This window comes from Crinia signifera, chromosome 4, assembly GCF_055691185.1.
Source record: "Crinia signifera chromosome 4, ASM5569118v1, whole genome shotgun sequence".
In the NCBI taxonomy this organism is placed as follows: domain Eukaryota; kingdom Metazoa; phylum Chordata; class Amphibia; order Anura; family Myobatrachidae; genus Crinia; species Crinia signifera.
The window spans coordinates 206,417,578-206,437,607 of NC_139220.1; the positions used below are offsets into that span (position 1 = coordinate 206,417,578).

The 20,030-nt window shown below is 45.9% G+C and overlaps 1 protein-coding gene across 6 annotated transcripts in view; it reads left to right on the plus strand.

Moving 5' to 3' along the window:
* The window catches only part of REC114 (REC114 meiotic recombination protein), a 154,361-nt gene that overhangs the window by 85,483 nt on the left and 48,848 nt on the right, over positions 1 to 20,030 (plus strand). For all 6 annotated transcript variants that reach the window (XM_083183575.1, XM_083183574.1, XM_083183569.1 and 3 more), the window contains one exon: positions 7,081 to 7,164. In XM_083183575.1, the coding sequence (XP_083039701.1) occupies positions 7,081 to 7,164 (84 nt within the window). The remainder of the gene's footprint in view (positions 1 to 7,080; positions 7,165 to 20,030) is intronic.

Sequence of the window (20,030 nt, forward strand, 5' to 3'; positions counted from 1 at the left end):
ACCTTATAGGCTTTGCACTTCTCCATAGACTTCCTTGTTATGAAATGGACATGTAAACCTATGGGTGGTTCTCACCATAGGACACTCTGTTATGAGTTTAACATGGAGTCCTATGGTGGGAACTGGCAAATGAGCTTTGTGGTTGACCCCAATTGACTTCACGGTCAGGCTCATTTGCTGGTTCCCTCCATAGGACGCCATGTTAAACTTATAACATAGTAGTCCTATAGTGAGAACCGGAATTTATACTTGTTAGGGGATGGGACCCCACGCCATTTTTTTAAATGTTATTTATATATATATATATATATATATATACACAGAGTACCACAACACTTGCCATCCCTGCAAATGGGGTGCAAGCAGCACTCGCCATTCCCAGGTTGGGGTGAAGTGGCCTGTGACCACATGCTCTAATAAATACAAATACAGGGACTCAACACTCTCCATAATGTGTATATATATATATATATATATTTCTTTTTTTTTTTGTCCGATCCCGTTTGTGGCCAGCTTAGTAAATTTCCCCCTAAGAGATTAGATAAGGTTAGGCTGTGTGGGTGGCAGTTAGGGTTTTGCACTAATTTAAATATCCACAGTACTTATGAGTGGAGTGGAAGTGAGTGGTATGCGTGTCCTTATATAAAGGAGTAGCGGTAGAGTAGTGTGCAGTCAGGAATCTGGTCCCTCTATGTATGGCCGCAGGCAGTGTAGTGTTTTTGGGGTTCCCGCTAATTCCTTAATGCTGCTGCTTCCTCCACATGATCAGCATGGAGTAGATGATTTCTGAGGGCAGAGCAGGTAGCTCCCAGTGGATTGCTGGTTGGGAAAAAACACAAGGAGACTCTGATGATTCTGCAGACGGAACCAAAATGGATGCATGTGGTTTATTTCCATGTCAATAGGAGACGTCTTCTGCCATTTCCAATATTATTTTCAAATACCTCCAACCGGTCTGCAGAGTACCCCCAGGTGTACTAGTACCCCATGTTGGGAACTACTAATCTAGAGTGATAGCAGAGGTCAAATAATGAATTCATCACAGCCTGCAGTGATAAGTATCTCTCCGAATATTGGTGCTAAATAACTAATTTCTTTGTCTGAATCGAGTGTCAGTGGTGTCCTTTCACCTGATCCCCTTAATTGGATAGTTGTTAAAAATAAATATTTCTATATCTGTGGGTTTCAATGTTTCTAATTTTGACTATATAGTCAAAATCGAATCGGGATTGCATGCAGATCGCACAGGTTATTTACCATGTGATCCTGATGCGCGCTCTGTGCTCCCTTGCCTAATCTTTACCTTTTACAGTTAGATGTGGAAACCATTTTATAAATAGTGTAACAAACAAGATGACAAAATGGCCTATAAATCCAATTGCCTGGTTGCATTGAGAAGCTGAAATGTAGCAAAGGCCTGCTTTGCACAGAGGTGTTAATAAGTGTTCTTAAACTTCGTATGGCCACCCTTTCAATTCCTTTTTAAGCATGACACTTTTATTCCCAGTTGTCACAGCTGCAAAATGTTGTCCATATATGCATATGAAAACAAGCAGGGACAAGACCAACCTTAAAATAATATGCCTATTAATGACTTGGTGTGATGAGAGTGGGGTTATTCTGCAAAGTATCAACACCTCAAGTAGAAATTGCTGTACATCATTATTTTAATCATGCAGTGGGATAAATAAGTGTCACATTCCAAAGAATGCTATCTCACATCCTGTGCCTTGTGTGTATCATCTGCACCTCATTATAGATTTTACAAGCTACATTCACAATTGGCGATACAAAAAACCCCAATCTGATTTAAAAAGTGTATGCTAGCACCCCAATAGAACACATTCCCCTATTTTCATGACCAGGACATTGCAAATATTTGCAGGACTGTCCTTGATCTGAAACCCTGGTATAGTTAATGTGGCAAGGACAGCGTACTTGCACATGAAGTCAATGTGGAAGATCCAGTCCAGTATTTAGAAGAGCAGCAGGACTAGACAGATCCAGTCCAGGTTCTAATATGTATTGTGATTCACTGCTGATTAACAGCACCTATTACTTCATGTTATATGTTTGTCCAGAGTAGGGGTCATTACTCTGAATGCCTAAAAGAGGCTGGGTGATAGAGGCGGAACGTGGGGCAGTGTCGGAACTCCCAGGGCAATGGAGTCATCTGCTGCCATACGCCAGCCTTAAAGGGGGCACTGGCTCCATTGCCTTCCTATGTTCCGAGCCATAAGTCGGGCGGAGACTCCACAGAAGTGCCTGGGTCCCAACAGAAATGGACCGGTAATTGTGTGCTGTGCTGGGTCCACGCTCATTAGATATGCACGACTGGCGACCCAGGCAGCAGTGAGCAGAACCCTTCCCCGTGCATATCTAATGAGCGGAGACCCGGTGCAGTGCATATTGGATGAGCGGGTCCCCGCTGGTTTTGCAGTGTAAATGATTGCCGCTTTTAAAAAAACTGGAGATTTCTTTCCAAATTTGTCACTTTCTGAATTACTCATCCTATTAAATTTCACCTTTAATGTCTACAACTTCAAACAGTTAATATAACAATGCAAGCAAAAAAACATTCATAAAACAAGATGTACATATGATGTTACCATAGTTGATGCAAATATGAGACAGAGGGTTAAGATGGTCATGGTCAGGAAGCTCACAATTTTAAGGCTATAAACAAAACTCTTGATTATGGGGCTGATTCAAAATGGTGATGTTTGTTCAGTTATATTAATACTGCGCATGCATCTGAGTTGAATTTGCGGTTGTGCCTCGATCTTGTACCGACAGCTGTTGCAGTGGGAATTTGGATGCAAAGCGATAGTGTGCATCTATGGATGTTAATGTGGAGTGGCTAGCCAAATGCAGGCATGTTGTTACCATTTCAAGGACGTGTTGCAGTCAGCAACTACATATTTTACATGCAGTTTTAATGGCTCTGGTGGCTCAATTCCAATAGACATAGCATTGTTCAGAAATTGTATGTGATCAATGGTGCATCTTTGTTTGCGAGAGGCGGATTAAAACAAGGTTGATATATAAAAATTTTGTTTCTTCATTATAGCCCGCACAATATCACAAAAATGTAGTGGTCACAGTCAGGAAAAGCTAAATCAGCCACAGTTCTTTTTTAAGAAACTTCATCTTGATACTTTCCCTTAACTCCAAATTAAGAGTCTGGGTTTTTTTTTTTTTTTTAAATTTTTTATGACACAGAAAAACAAGGTTAAAAAATAATTCTGTAGCTGTGAAGTTTCAGAGTGCCACTCACTCATATTTATAGCCCATTTACACATTTTTGCATATGTTTGTCTTATTCTGAGTTTGATGACCACTATTGGTTGACAGTGAAAATGTTGACCCAGCAAAAAGGTTGATCATGAGTTTTTTACATGGATCAGAAAGTATGAACAAGATATGAGTTAAAAAAGTTTTGAAACTCATGCCGATCTTTTCATGTGTCCACCATTGCCATGTTGACCTATTGTTTGTGTCCATTTTTTGTCAATGTCGTCATTTTGTCCATGTCGACCTATTTACTGTTGACCTATCAACCGGAACATGTGACAGGATGCATGGTGTACTATGCTGCTAAATCTATGATCTGAATAGGCACACACAAACCATAAAAGTGGGCAAACTAGACATGCCATTCATGCTGCGATGCGTACACATCATGGGATTGGATGACTTGTGGTCATACAGTAGTAAGTGGTTCTTGATTGCATTACCATTAACCTCACATTAGTTGGATGTATTTTTGCATTAACATATGACAGTAAGCCACTTTGCATTCAACTGAGAATCAGCCCCAAAGAGCCTACTGTATTTCAACCCTAGCCTAAAGAGGAGAGAATCCCCATTCCTCCATATTGTTTCCCATCCTCAGTCACACCGTGTCTATTATTTGCTTCCAAGATTTAATCTAAATGTTTTCATGGAATATTTAAGAATACATAAACTATACACTTTAAATATCTGTAATGAGTACACTTATGTAGGGCATTTGTTACTATACTGGGTGATAGGGGCTGACAGATGGCATTGATGTTTATTAGATCATATAAGGAACCCGGCCAGTGAAGTAGTTATAATGGGTGCAATGTACACTGCACACAGGGCCCTGAGTCCCTGTGGGCCCACACTGCATCCATTTTTTAATACTATAACCCTCTGGAGTCCCGTGATGAAGGCAACATCGCTTCCGGAATTGCATGAAAAATGGGCGCCACACCATTTATCTGGTGGTTCGCGCATGTGCAGTAGTCTGAGCGCCCTAGTGATCAGACTTTACTGCTCTAGGAGGTGGGTGGACACTGCCCCCGGGCAGAGATGGGGGGGGGGGGGAGGGAAATTATGCCTTTTTGCCGATGATACAAGGTATGCAACAGGGTAGACACAGGAAGGGGTAAAACAAATGGTGGATGATCTAGGTAGACTAGAGGAATGGTCAAGGGAATGGCAATTATTAGTTTAATGCCAATAAATGTAAAATCATGCCCTTGGGTCTCAAAAATCCAAAGGCTAACTATAGTATTAATGGCACTATATTGGAAACTATTGAGGAGGAAAGGGATCTAGGAGTCACTATTTCAGGTGACTTATAGGCAGTTAAGCAATGTAACAAAGCAATGAAGAAGGCAAGTCAGATGCTAAGTTGCCTAGGGGCAGATGTATCAACCAGCGTTAAGTGCAAAAATGCACTTAACGCTGGTTAACTGGGGGGGATTACGTCTATCCCTAATGTATTACTAGCGCACCTAACGTGCGCTAGTGACAGCCCGCCGAGTTACGCTCGGCGGGGCTGTCCCTGCAATCACCCCCAGGGATTAGCGGCCGGGGCGATGTATTAACAGCCTTCAAGCCGTTAATTCGCCCCGGCCGCTTCGCCAGCTCAGGGCTAGCGTTGTCCTATCCCCCACTGTGGGGACAATGCTAGCCCTGCTTCTGGATCGGCCTGCGCTGGAGATCTCGCATTTTTTGCGAGATCTCGCGCATGCCCAGTAAGCCGGGCAGGGGGGGGGGGCGACGGCGAGTGCGCATGTGCGGGGCGGCGAGGGAGCCGATAAGGAGAGCCGTTAACGCTGGGGATAACGGCTCTCCTTATCGGCATGGGGGATGTTAATACATCTCCCCAGTAACGAGTGCCCGCTTCTCCTCGTTATGCAGGAGAAGCGGGACGTTATTTCTGAAGCGCAAAGGGGGGGAGTTAGTACATCTGCCCCATAGAGAGAGGAAGCAGCAGTAGAAAGAAGTAGTGATGCCACTGTATAGGTCATTGGTAAGACCTCATCTAGAATACTGTTAGCAGTTCTGGAGGCCATATCTCCAGAAGGATATAGATAAGTTACAAAGAAGCGAAACTAAAATGGTGCATGGCCTACAGTACATAGGGCCTTATTCTGTTTGGTGCGGTCCGTTCCGAATTCTTTCGGAGGGCGCTTTTTAGCTATCTGCGCATGCGTAGGCAACACAGTGTGCATGTGCAACGCAGTGTCTTCGCACTCATTCTCACCAATACCGTCTACAAATGTGCACCAAACTCCCTTGGGAAATATGGGCGTCATGTGGGCGTACACAAGGGCGCGGTTTCAAAGTGGGCAAAACTGGGCGTAAATCTGGGCATACACGTGGGAGTGCACGAACAGTGGTAGGCATGCATTCGGACCGGACACCCAGTGCAAGCGAACTAACACGGTAGAAATCTGTGGAGTCCATAAGCAAGTTTCAGTTCTCGAAGAGCACTGGTTCATGCGGTAGGCATTTGGATCGCCCAATTAGTACGCCCGCACCTTAAACACTCGCAGCTGACCACAATACAATCCACTCCTCTAGTCATTAGTGATTAATTACACTCTTTTCACAGGTTCAATTGAAACCACTAAGACAGGTAAAGGGGCAACAATGAAGTAATAACACTTAACATGATGTAAGGGTTAATCTAAAGTGCAAGTAATGTGTTTAAGTATCAATTAGGAAGTAATTGATTACATTTAAAAATAATATATATGTTATGAGGTAGCCTAATTGGATAAGTGTGTCATGTTGCTGAAGCATGACTTCTTAATAGATTAGTAAGGTTTGCGGAAATACACCAACTCGGTGCGTACGGTCAGATTCCCGTCCGTTCGGACGCAGTAAAACAGTGCTGATTCTTTGAGTTTCCACCGCACACGCACGTTTGGATGCAGTCTGAAGACACTCCCTCTTCTTAGAGAGTCTGTCCGAACGCATGCGGACGACCTATGGGCGTGTGTTCTTAGAATATCTGCCGTGTGTGGCGTTCGGTCATTTCCGAAAGAACGCGCATCCCAAAGAACCAAACAGAATAAGGCCCATAGTTTGGATCAGAGAAAAAAGGGGACATGATAGAAACTTTCAAATATATCAAGGGTTTTAACAAAGTCCAGCAGGGAAACAGTCTTCAAATTATGGGTAGTAGAACACGAGGACATGCACTGAAACTGGAGGGAGAGAGTTTTAGGGGAAATCTGTTGAAAAATTCACAGAAAGGGAAGTGTACAAGTGGACTAGCCTCCCATCAGAGGTGGTAGAGGCTAAGGTGTAGATGTATGAAGCAGTGATAAGGGAGTAGAAGTGGCCCATGGCAACCAATCAGTTGCTCTGTATAATTTTAAATTATGCAAATTATAGATGTTACTTCAGTGCTGATTGGTTGCCATAGGCCACTTCTCCTCTGGCTCACTTCTCCTTCCTTATCATTTCTTTATACATCTACCATTAAGACAGTAGAACAATTTAAACATGCATGGGATAGACAAAAGGACATACTTTCAAAGAAATAAGGATCAAATAGGGTTTAAAGGGTAATGATATGGTTTAAAAGGGGCAGACTAGATGGGCCGATTGGTTCTTATCTGATCAAATTCTAAGTTTCTATGATGAGTCTGCACATGGCCGCCTCCTCTCTTGGAGCACACATGCACCCAGCTTTCACCATACTTGTATTGAAGATTTGCACATTTATACATAACCATTTTAAGAACAATACCACAAATGTACAATACTTCAGACTACCTTATTTTAAAGTTTAATTTCATGTTTTGTTTGCAGGAGGGTTTCTTTCTCATATCTGCAAAGACATGGCTGAAAGTTGCAAAAAATTTGGATTGTCTTCTCTTTGGCTCCAAAGCAAAGGTAAGCAATAGATTGTACTTAGAGCTGAGTTCTGAATTGGGGAAAGCAAGGAAGTATACACCTGGACAACCATGTTACAATGCATGGGGTACACATACATACATTTTTGCATGTGTGGTAAATACTTTTCTGCTTTTGCATGGAGCCTCAAAAGCTAGAAATCTTAAATTTTACACTCAAATTTAGATTTTGGTTGGGACCACACCTCTTACACATCTAACTGCACATATTAAGGGCTTGATTCAGACCCGATCAATGGGTTGTGAATTCGAAGCACGAGCGATTATCGAACAACTGCGCAATCACACGGATTGTAGCATGCATGTGCGCGGCCTCCATGCGATTCAAAACCATCATCTCTATTCACTGGCCATGCACAAGGTGATTGACAAACAGCAAGCGTTTGGGGAGTGGCACCAAGCGGTTTAATGGGAGTGTCAGGAAAAAACGCAGAGGTGTACAGCTGTTCTCAGGGAGGGCCTCTGACATCAGCTCCAGTCCTGACCCGCCTGTAATTTTGCAGCTGCCGGTCCAGAGTTACTCAGAGACTTCAGACAGTGGGGAATTCATTAGATGGCAAGTTTGCTGCAAATTGAATGACCTATTTTTGCCAGGCTGTGATATTATAGCAGCCCATTTGCAGGCTTGCACAGGGGCGGGTTCTCACTCTGGTTGGACGGCTCTCTGATAGCAGGGCTTTGCTTTTTAGCTGCCCTGCAATCGGGTCTCAATCGGGCCCTAAATCCGACCCACCTGCAGCTGTCGAGATTGATAACTTCAGTTGTCGTCAAATGTTTCATGCTAACCATTTATACATTATTACTCTGCATACTGTATCTGCATGCGCTTTTTTGATAGCAGTGCCGATATAGACAGGGGCGCCTAGCACACATCCCCACATTCACACATGGGGGAGAAGCGGTATCTGATAGCATATACCGCTTCCCCACCATAACAAGCACCTACCCCACAGTCATTTAATGTATTTTATAAAGAACAGAGATGAAGTATTGGACAAGTTACAGGATTTATGTAACTGACAAGGAACACGTTTTCAGAGAAATCCATTCACATTTTCAAGTGGCAATAATGGGGAATTTACATGGCATTAAATGGAGAACTTCCTAAGACAGTATAACATTCTGTATAAAAAAAAGACATTTCCAGATACATCAGGGAAAAATGAGACAACTCCAAAGATCATGAGTCTTCAAACTGCGGCCCTCCAGATGTTGTAAAACTACATGTTCCAACATGCATTGCCACATTTTTTCCTATAAGAGCATGCCAAAACTGTCAGGGCATGCTGGGACATGTAGTTCCACAACATCTGGAGGACCACAGTTTGAAGAACTATGCCAAAGATGAACAGATCCCTAATTAGCAATCATATCAGCCTCTGATCAATGGGTGAGATGCAAAAGTGAAAATTGTTTATATGATCTCCTGGTTTAGAGCCTGGATGGTTTCAATAGGTGCCAGCATAATGTGAAGTGGAGTTTAGCCCACAATGTGATCTTTACACGCAGTATTAATGTAAACATATAGGGGGACATTTACCAAAATGGATTTGTAGAAAAATGGTGTATTCGTAGGGAGAAATACACCTTTTTTTTACGAATTTGTATTTTCGGGATTTACAATCCCAAAAATACAACAATTCGTAGTCCTAAAGATGGAACATTCGTATTTGTATTTACAAATACGAATGTCCTACACCATCGATAGGATACGACAGAAATCACCATTCAAAAGAATGGTGGTTCCTGATGTACTAAGCAGCCGTACTGATAATACGGCTGCTAAGTGGTGTAAAACACCCACGCAAATACGACAGGAAAATAGAACACCATTTTCCTGTCGTATTTGCTTTAAGCCTGCACGGATCAGTCAGATTTGTGCAGGCTTTAGTGTAAAAAAATAGAAAAATAAAATAAAAAAAATGGCGTGGGGTCCCCCCCACAGCCATAACCAGCACCAGGCTGACGGAGCCGGGGCCGGTAATTAAAAATCAGGGAACCCGACAAATAGGGGTTCCCCGATTTTTAACAACCAGCTCCAGGTCCGGGGCTGGTTCCCAAAATACGGGGGACAAAATGACTAGGGGTCCCCCGTATTTTAAGAACCAGCCCCAGGCAAAACCAGCCAGCAGGGTAATGTCACAGCCGGGGGGAGACTTTTTATACAAGTCCCCCCGGCCAAAGCATTAACCCTACCGACCAGTCAGCCTGGCCAGGGGCCCTGGGGGAGTGGAGACCCCCCCAATGAAGGGGTCCCCCCCCCTCCAGGACTTACCTGACCAGGCTGAAGCCTGGTGCTGTCCCCGATGCCCCTGGGCGGTGGGCATCGGGCTGATTCAGGTGTAAAAAAAAAGATTAAACTATTGTTTTTTACTGTGGCACTACAAGTGCCAGCAAGCCTCCCCAGCAAGCTGAGACTTGGAGAACCACAAGTCCCAGCCTGCTGGGCATTAAAGGGCCCGCTGGCACTTGTAGTTCCACAGTTAAAAAAATAGTACAATAAACACACTGACACAATGAAAATAAAAGTTTAATACATACATTACACACATACTGATACTTACCTTTCTTGATCCCGTAGGTAGCCCTGGTCCTGATGTCCTGTATCGTCCTCCAGGTCCATGTCGGCTGTCCGCGTCGTCCTCCAGGTCCATGGCGGTGTCCGGGTCCAAAGAAATCCATGTTGGAGCTGTGGAAGGAAATCCTACTCACCTGGTCCTGCGCTGAAGAAGTCTTCTCTTGGTCCGACGTAATCCAGGTAATGTTCAAGCTGCCGGCGCTCCCCGCTGTCTCCGCATCGCACTGAGGAGAGATGCTGAGATATTTCATACTCAGCGCCTCTCCTCAGGATGAATTCTATTGGCCGCCTAGCGGCCAATCAGAAGCCGAGAAAGTCGGCTCCTGATTGGCCGCTAGGCGGTCAATAGAATTCATCCTGAGGAGAGGCGCCGAGTATGAAATATCTCAGCATCTCTCCTCAGCGCGATGCGGAGACAGCGGGGACCGGCAACAGCTGTGAACATTACCTGGATTACGTCGGACCAAGAGAAGACTTCTTCAGTGCAGGACCAGGTGAGTAGGATTTCCTTCCACAGCTCCAACATGGATTTCTTCGGACCCGGACACCGCCATGGACCTGGAGGACGACACGGACCGTCGACATGGACCTGGAGGACGACGCGGACAGCCGACATGGACCTGGAGGATGACACAGGACATCAGGACCAGGGCTACCTACGGGATCAAGAAAGTATCAGTATGTGTGTAATGTATGTATTAAACTTTTATTTTCATTGTGTCAGTGTGTTTATTGTACTATTTTTTTAACTGTGGAACTACAAGTGCCAGCGGGCCCTTTAATGCCCAGCAGGCTGGGACTTGTGGTTCTCCAAGTCCCAGCTTGCTGGGGAGGCTTGCTGGCACTTGTAGTGCCACAGTAAAAAACAATAGTTTAATCTTTTTTTTTACACCTGAATCAGCCCGATGCCCACCGCCCAGGGGCATCGGGGACAGCACCAGGCTTCAGCCTGGTCAGGTAAGTCCTGGAGGGGGGGACCCCTTCATTGGGGGGGTCCCCACTCCCCCAGGGCCCCTGGCCAGGCTGACTGGTCGGTAGGGTTAATGCTTTGGCCGGGGGGACTTGTATAAAAAGTCTCCCCCCGGCTGTGGCATTACCCTGCTGGCTGGTTTTGCCTGGGGCTGGTTCTTAAAATACGGGGGACCCCTAGTCATTTTGTCCCCCGTATTTTGGGAACCAGCCCCAGAGCAGGAGCCTGGGGCTGGTTGTTAAAAATCGGGGAACCCCTATTTGTCGGGTTCCCTGATTTTTAATTACCGGCCCCGGCTCTGTCAGCCTGGTGCTGGTTTCGGCTGTGGGGGGGACCCCACGCTGGTTTTTTTTTTATATTTATTTATTTTTCTATTTTTTTTTTACACCTTGCAGTCTGCACGGATCTGACTGATCCGTGCAGACTGCTAGAAAAATTCGTATTAGCGGCCGTATATATGGCCAGCTAATACGAATTGTTACACCATCGGAGGGTTACAAAGCAGTCATACAGGACTGCTTTGTAATTTCCCCTCCGGAACACGACTTTGCATACGACTAAAACAGTCGTATGCAGCCGTAGGGGAAATACCAATACGAAAAACTAGGTTTTTCATATTGGTAAATTTCCCCCATAGTGGTGGCTATATTGGGGGTATAATAGGTAGTCTTAGTGGTATATGATATCGTCTCTGGGTCACGTATGTGCAGTGACGACATCCAGCCTGAATCACTGCTCTGGAAGGAATAGGGATCCACATCTTTATGTATTCACACCTGCTCTGCTTTTTATCGGTATTTAAACTACATTCAACAGAATCACCTGCATTATCCTTCTTTTAGGACAGGGATTTCAAATAGATAGCTTCGTCCACGTATCCATTTACTGCCTAGCAGGAATCCGCTGGAATTGTTTGAATACTGAAAAGCACATTGAAAGTCAGCTGGAATTGTTGGATAATGAGAGATGTTATGTGTTAAACGTACATATATGGCCAAAGTCTCATATGGCTCTGAAATTTCCTCAGCGTGCATCCTCTCTGGATTTTTTTCTGTCTATGTCAGTCTGTGCAACACTTCCTATTTACAAAGCATAGATAACACAGGAAGATGAGAAGATTGCAGATTACAGGACAATTTTCATCACAGGCGTGTTTCATCCCAAATTCTGACTTGTGGTTCTCCAAGTCCCAGCTTGCTGGGGAGGCTTGCTGGCACTTGTAGTGCCACAGTAAAAAACAATAGTTTAATCTTTTTTTTTACACCTGAATCAGCCCGATGCCCACCGCCCAGGGGCATCGGGGACAGCACCAGGCTTCAGCCTGGTCAGGTAAGTCCTGGAGGGGGGGGACCCCTTCATTGGGGGGGTCCCCACTCCCCCAGGGCCCCTGGCCAGGCTGACTGGTCGGTTGGGTTAATGCTTTGGCCGGGGGGACTTGTATAAAAAGTCTCCCCCCGGCTGTGGCATTACCCTGCTGGCTGGTTTTGCCTGGGGCTGGTTCTTAAAATACGGGGGACCCCTAGTCATTTTGTCCCCCGTATTTTGGGAACCAGCCCCAGAGCAGGAGCCTGGGGCTGGTTGTTAAAAATCGGGGAACCCCTATTTGTCGGGTTCCCTGATTTTTAATTACCGGCCCCGGCTCTGTCAGCCTGGTGCTGGTTTCGGCTGTGGGGGGGACCCCACGCTGGTTTTTTTTTTTATATTTATTTATTTTTCTATTTTTTTTTTACACCTTGCAGTCTGCACGGATCTGACTGATCCGTGCAGACTGCTAGAAAAATTCGTATTAGCGGCCGTATATATGGCCAGCTAATACGAATTGTTACACCATCGGAGGGTTACAGGACTGCTTTGTAATTTCCCCTCCGGAACACGACTTTGCATACGACTAAAACAGTCGTATGCAGCCGTAGGGGAAATACCAATACGAAAAACTAGGTTTTTCATATTGGTAAATTTCCCCCATAGTGGTGGCTATATTGGGGGTATAATAGGTAGTCTTAGTGGTATATGATATCGTCTCTGGGTCACGTATGTGCAGTGACGACATCCAGCCTGAATCACTGCTCTGGAAGGAATAGGGATCCACATCTTTATGTATTCACACCTGCTCTGCTTTTTATCGGTATTTAAACTACATTCAACAGAATCACCTGCATTATCCTTCTTTTAGGACAGGGATTTCAAATAGATAGCTTCGTCCACGTATCCATTTACTGCCTAGCAGGAATCCGCTGGAATTGTTTGAATACTGAAAAGCACATTGAAAGTCAGCTGGAATTGTTGGATAATGAGAGATGTTATGTGTTAAACGTACATATATGGCCAAAGTCTCATATGGCTCTGAAATTTCCTCAGCGTGCATCCTCTCTGGATTTTTTTCTGTCTATGTCAGTCTGTGCAACACTTCCTATTTACAAAGCATAGATAACACAGGAAGATGAGAAGATTGCAGATTACAGGACAATTTTCATCACAGGCGTGTTTCATCCCAAATTCTGTTGTATCACATTGCTTTTTATCACCCTGCATCGCTCTCAATTTATTTTAGTGGCATTTTCAAGTGTGTAAATCTGTAACGCATTTAAAACACAACTAAGTGCATTTTTATTCAACCCAAATAGATAAATGGGTACATGTATATTATCACGGCGCCCAGTACGCATCTTTCTTAGTGGGCTATTCTGCGTAGTGAAATCGCATCACTTTTTCGTGGCATCTCACTAGTTAATTTATTCACTGCACCCTGTCCACATATCGCATTGCATTACACTAAAAAACGCATGTGATCGCATGCGATTTTCTGTGTGTTGCGATTTACCACAAAACCCCCTGTGTAAATGTATATGTGATGCAACAAAACACACACGGTGACATTCTATGGATTGAGATCAATGCGCACGTTTTTTTAGCGCACCACATCGCCGCAAATCGCACTTTTTTTAAATCGCACTTTTCAGTCAAAATTCGCATATTTAATGTGATGCGTTTTGGAGGCTGAAAAGTGCGAAGTGGTGCGATTTGCGGCGAATTGGTGCGCTGTCTTTAGTCCTGAAAATGTGCGATTTTCATGTCTGAAAATCGCACGTTTGCAGGAAAGCGCAAAGTAAAAAAAAAAAAAACGCGCGTGGGGTCCCCCGCCAGAGCATAACCAGCCCCGGACTCATTGAGCCGGTGCTGGTGACATAAAATCAGGGTCCCCGACAAATCGGGGTCCCCTTGATTTCATGAAACCAGCACCAGGCTCAAGATCCGGCGCTGGTTCCCAAAATACGGGGGACAAAATGACTAGGGGTCCCCCGTATTTTAAGAACCAGCACCGGACCCAACCAGCCAGCAGGGTAATGCCACAGCCGGGGGACACTTATTATATAAGGTCCCGCGGCCAAAGCATTAACCCCCTGGCTGGTCAGCATGGGCAGGGGTCCTGGGGAAGTGGGGACCCTCCAGGACTTACCAGCCCATGCTGATAGTCCGGGGCTGTCCCCGATGCCCCTGGGCGGTGGGCATCGGGCTGATGAATTGTGTAAAAAAAAGAAGTCAAACTATTGTTTTCTACTGGCGAACTATGAGTCCCAGCAAGCCTACCCCGCATGCTGGGACTTGGAGAACCACAAGTCCCAGCATGCGGGGCATTAAAGGGCCCGCTGGCACTTGTAGTTCTGCAGTACAAAAAATAGTTAAATAAAACACACTGACACCCTGAAAAATAAAAGTTTAATACACACAGAACACACACACACACTGATACTTACCTACCTTGAGCCCGTAGGTCGGTCCCTGGATCCTGGGTCCGGGCTCCGGGGCTCCAGGGCAGAAGAGTCCGGTTCCGGGGCCTTGGTCCTGGTTCCGGGGCTGGTCCTGGGGTTCAGGGGCTCCTGTCCTGAAGAATCCGGGGTCCAGGATCCGAGGTAGTCCCCAGGGGTACCTAAGGAAGGAAATCCTACTCACCTGGTCCCCGGCGACGACCTCGGCATCCTCTCCGGCTGAAGCGCTGCTCCCATCTGGTACCCGGCTTACAGGACTTCACCGGCGCAGAGATGTTTCTTCCTCGGCGTCTCTGGACAGAATGATTTCTGGCCAATCAGGAGCCGGCTTTGGCTGCGGGACCTTATATAATAAGTACAATTCTGCGTCAGTGGCAGCAGATTATGCTGTTGAAAGAAGAGGACAGCCGCCTCCTCCGTCTTAGGCAAGCTGAACATATTGGTGACCGGTACAGCCATTTTGGACACTTCTTCTGCAGCTCTGAGTGATCCTGCGATTTCGGTTTATTTTCACTCAGCGACCATATCGCACACTGCACGTTTTTTCCAGCAACCTTCTAATTTCACCTCACAAAACAACACTGAAAAATGTCAATCACAGGATCATGTGCCAGCGACCAGTACAGACAAAATAATGAGATACTCAGAAAATAGTCCTATTTGGGGTCTGTTTAACCCCTACCCGCTAAAGAGATAATCAACAATAAAAGATGATATCCTATTGTGGATCAGAAGGTTTATTTCCGTCTATTTGGAGACTCTCTCCCACTCAGATCAGCACTCTTTCATCTGTCTTCCTCTATCACCAAACTGACCTTGGAATGATGCCTTTTATGCACATAGGGGGTTTCTTTTATCTAGAGTTCAACAGGTTTTTCTTAACTTTCCTGGAGATATTACGCACCACATTATATTATTGTATACTGACCTTTGTGAAAGGCCCTATGTGCACATAAAGGTTTATTTTCCGGCCACGGATGGATATATGCATGGATTGATAATACCGATGTCAAGAAGACATATACTGACCTTACAAACAACTTTTGTTTTCAATATGCCTTTTAAGTCTCCCAATAGTGTTCCTGTTCAGTCCCACAGCAGTGCCAATAGGTAACACCTATACAGGTCTCCTTTTTTTTAAAAACTCCCCTCTATGGCCCTTATTCCGATCGGTGCGTACTTTCCCGAATTCTATCGGATCGCGTTTTTTAGCCGTCTGCGCATGCGTGGGGAACGCCACACGCATGTGCCACGCATGGTCTCCGTACTTGTTCTCACTAATACCGTACAGAAATGTGCACCGCAATCACTCGGGCAATATGGGCGTGTTATGGGCGTCATGCGGAATGACACAGGGGCTAAACTGGGCGGAAACATAGGCGGACACGGGGGAGTACACATATGTTGGTAGGCGTGCATTCGGACAGCACGCCGAATGCACGCGAACAAAAAGGGAAGAAATGTGCGGTGTCCAAAAGGCTAGTATTGCTTAGCGGACACCACTCGGTCATGCGCTAGGCAATCGGAACGCCTAATCAGGACGGACGCACCTCAACCAATGTCAGCTGAACACAATACAATCACCTTCTTTACTCATTACTTGTTAATTACACGCTTCTCACTGCTGCAATTGGAACCATTGCAGCTTAAAGGGAACATTACATGCTGCACTTGTCACACACTTTTACACTGCAAATAATGAACACAACTTAATATTAATAATACTAATACACATGTCACTTCTGCATGTATCAATTAATACAGACATTTGGGGGGCCAAAATAACATTTATTAAAGAAACTTAGAAAATAATTTCGAAACCATCACAACATAAATGGTACGATAACAGGACTAAAATTAAATAATATATAATAAATAGCCACAGCAGAATCATTAGGAACACATCAGGTGGCTTCACAACAAAAGTAGAGCACCAACACTTCAAGTACAGCACACAGTAATGCTAGCCGAAACAGGGCAACAGGGGAACCAAACATGACATTTGAACTGCGGGCAAATGTGGTGACCCTCGGCACGGAATTTGACACAGGATGCTGACACACACAGCTCAATGGAAGATTTGGAAAGACATAACGGTGGAGATTAATGGGGACGTTTGCCCCTGGCAGGCTCCTTGCCACGTGCAGCAGCTCTTCGGCCTCGCCCACGGCCACAGTCAGATGGTGGGTCACGTGGAGCACATGCTGGGGAGGGGGTGGATCTTCTTCCCCCTCTGGCAGCAGGGAGTGATGCTGGTGGTAATGCACCAGAAACGGGTGACATTAGGACCCTATTGGTGGTAACTAGCTTCACCATAAGTTCATTATGGCGGAGGAGGAGTTCATTTTGCCGCAGGGCTTGATCAGCCAGCACCTGCAGGCTAGCAGCAATAGATTGCTGGCTGGCACTCATAGCCTGCAGGCTCGCAGCAATACTCTGCTGGCTGGTGGTCAAACCCTGCAGCACCTCCTCGGCACTACGCACCCGCTCTGATGCAGAGTCTCCCTGCTGCACAATACTTTCAAGCACATGCCCCCACGTGGCCAATTCAGCCGCGGACATTGCCCGCTGCTGCTGCACGGGCCTGCTACTGGGGCCAGGTGGCACAGACTCCACAACCTCCTCAAGAGATTGTTGACCAAGCGGTGGGGATGCTGTTGAAGGAGAAAATACCAATTACCACACATTCCATGCAAAATTCAAAACATCTACTTATGGCCTGGCAAATAATTACCTTCAAGCGTAGAAGCCATCACTTCCGCTGGGGACTCGCTGTCTATGGTGCTCACCCCCCGGACCTCCTCCACTGCAATGCAGCACTGTGCCATCTCTTCCAGGGGGGTGAGCTGCAGCTTTGATGGCATGGGGCCAGCCCCAGAGGTGTGGCTGTGTTCCCCCTGCTGGGTCAATTTCTTTTTGAGGTTCCCTTTGAAGTCGTGCCACCTGCAATCAAAGTGTACATATTAATACATGTCACTCCTCATGTTTGCTGTAGCACCCATTGCAATATGAAACATAATACAACATGTGCCTCCTGACACCAAACTTAGATTATATTCATTTTGAAACACAACCCTTAGAAGATACAATCACAGTCACCCTCCAATAACTATCAATTCAATGACATGGCAAACATGTCTGTGCCTCCAAGCAACGTGACCACCCATTGACCAACTCCATCTAATATTGAATGTAAACATTACTGGACTTGTACTGCTCAAATGTAACACACATGTACTTGCCTCTTTTTAACGTGCTCCGCCTCACGAACTTGTGGAGCCACCGCATTAATCTCCGCCGTTATCTCCTCCCAGATCTTCCATCTCCTTGTGTGTGTCAACTTTACCGGCGTGCCCGGGTCACCAGGATGTCAAGCTCCTGCGGTTCATATGCCATGTTTCTGGTGGTTGGTTCCTCTGTTGCCCGATTGCGGCCATGGGCACGACCACTGGCACCGCCACTGGCACTGCCACGGCCACCGGTTGCTGTACTTGAAGTGCTGGCCTGGCTACTCTGTTGGGAAGCCACCTGCTGTGTTCCCAATGATTCTGCTGATGCTGAGGATGGGCCAGCTGCTGATTGGCCTGATGTTGATGGCCCATCTGGCTGCTCTGGGTTGAGGGGGACATAGGTGGTGTTGGACTCCATGCGGGCCAAGAGGTTGTGCACCACCTGTTCTTCCTCTGACTCTGAGCCAGCCATGTTTGCAACAACTGTTTGCCTTTCTAGGACAACTTTAAATACTATTTCTGTAATTGGCGTTAATCAGCTGCAACCTGCGTTCCGTACGGCCGCGTTCCGTACGGCAGCGTCAACCGTGCGGCGCATACGGCACGCCCCTTGGTGTGGATAAATATTTCTCAAAAACCTGGCAAACTGAGTAAGTCTGATTTAGTAGCTAAATGCAGATTTGAGCACCAATGACCAAATAAAACTGAGGTCACACATGAAATGTATATTTGAATGTACATCTGTACTGTGCACTTGTTTGGTATGTAGCACAACTGACACTACCCATTCCATATGTAAATCCAGTCCACCACTTAGGCACAAGTAATCAGTGCTAGCATCCAAATCACATGTGAAAGCACTCCAAATTCAGGCTGGATGCTAGCTACTTTTCATTCCACCTCCTGTAGTATGGGCCAGTAGAAGGTAAGTGTACACATGGCAGCATGGCCTAATTTTGGGAAAAGGTCTGCCACTATTTGCTATGTTTCTGCTGCATAGCTTTCATTGTAAAATAGCTGTTTAGTACCTTGTTGAGTTAGGTGTAAGTGTCTAGTGATGCAGACTATTTCACCTGCTGCTTATACCCATGTTTGGTGAATGTTATAGATTATATATAATGTGTTTCCATCTTATTTTACACTGTCTGTTTAGGATGGGTGTGCGATGCAATGGGTTAGCCGTGTGTTCGGGCGCATACACGCTGTTAGTGTAAAAATGAACAATAAAGTTAATACCAAATATCACTCTGATCAACCAATGACAGCACATGATTGTTTGATTTGTGCCATTGCTAAGATGGCGGCCTATGGCAGAGCAGCACCTTTCTCGCCAGCGGAGCTGAGGACACTGGTCTCCGTTATGGAGACCAGGCTGGGGCGGGCGGGCCCATTTGTAACCAACCGCCAGAAGCGGAATGCTTATGCGGTGGCCCGCCGCCGCATATTCGCACGTACGCAGGTGCGGCGGACCATCGCACAGCTGGAGCGGTGGTGGTCCGACTTGAGACGACGCCAGCCGGATTTGCTCCAGCAAATCAGGGCCAGCATAGCGAGATGTGAGTGTTTATACATTAAATGGCCATTTGTACATGATTGCTTACATGACCTTATTTAAGGCAATAAGGTCACCAGCCTGATCATGAGTGAAACATGGCATACACTATGGGCCTTATTCTGGTTGGAGCGTCCGGGCCGTACGCGTACGTCCCGGTTTTTTTTACGATCTGCGCATGTGCAGATACGCTAATGCGCCGGCGCGAGCACGCCACAACGCTTACGGCCGGTGTCTCAACGTGCGAAAAAACCTGTACGCGAGCGTACGGGTAATGGGGCGGCATAGGGGCGTGTTGATGGGAGCGGCCGAAATAATGAGGGAAAATGGGCGTAAATATGGGCGTACACGGGGGTGTGCACCAGAAATGAGCGGTGCTACTACCGCACGATCGACTAAGGCACCGTTCGTTTCGGACACCAAACAGGCGGCCGCCAACCGACAGCTAAAACCACTCCTACAGATACCGTTTGCCAGCGTGCGCCTGAGTTGGCTAATTAACGCTGATTAGTACTCAAACACATACACCTGAATGTAATAAGCAATGCTGCAGTCTATTAACTCCAAACCATGATTTCACTGCCTGCAAGCCACACATGCAGCACGCAAACACATTGGAAGCTTATGTTTCTATACTTCTCCACATTTAAAGGTTTGTTTAATTTAAGGTAAGAATCTTTTTATACGCTAAGGTAGGTATTTGATAAACAGACACATTCACTACCTGCTTTCATAGACTTTACGCAGTA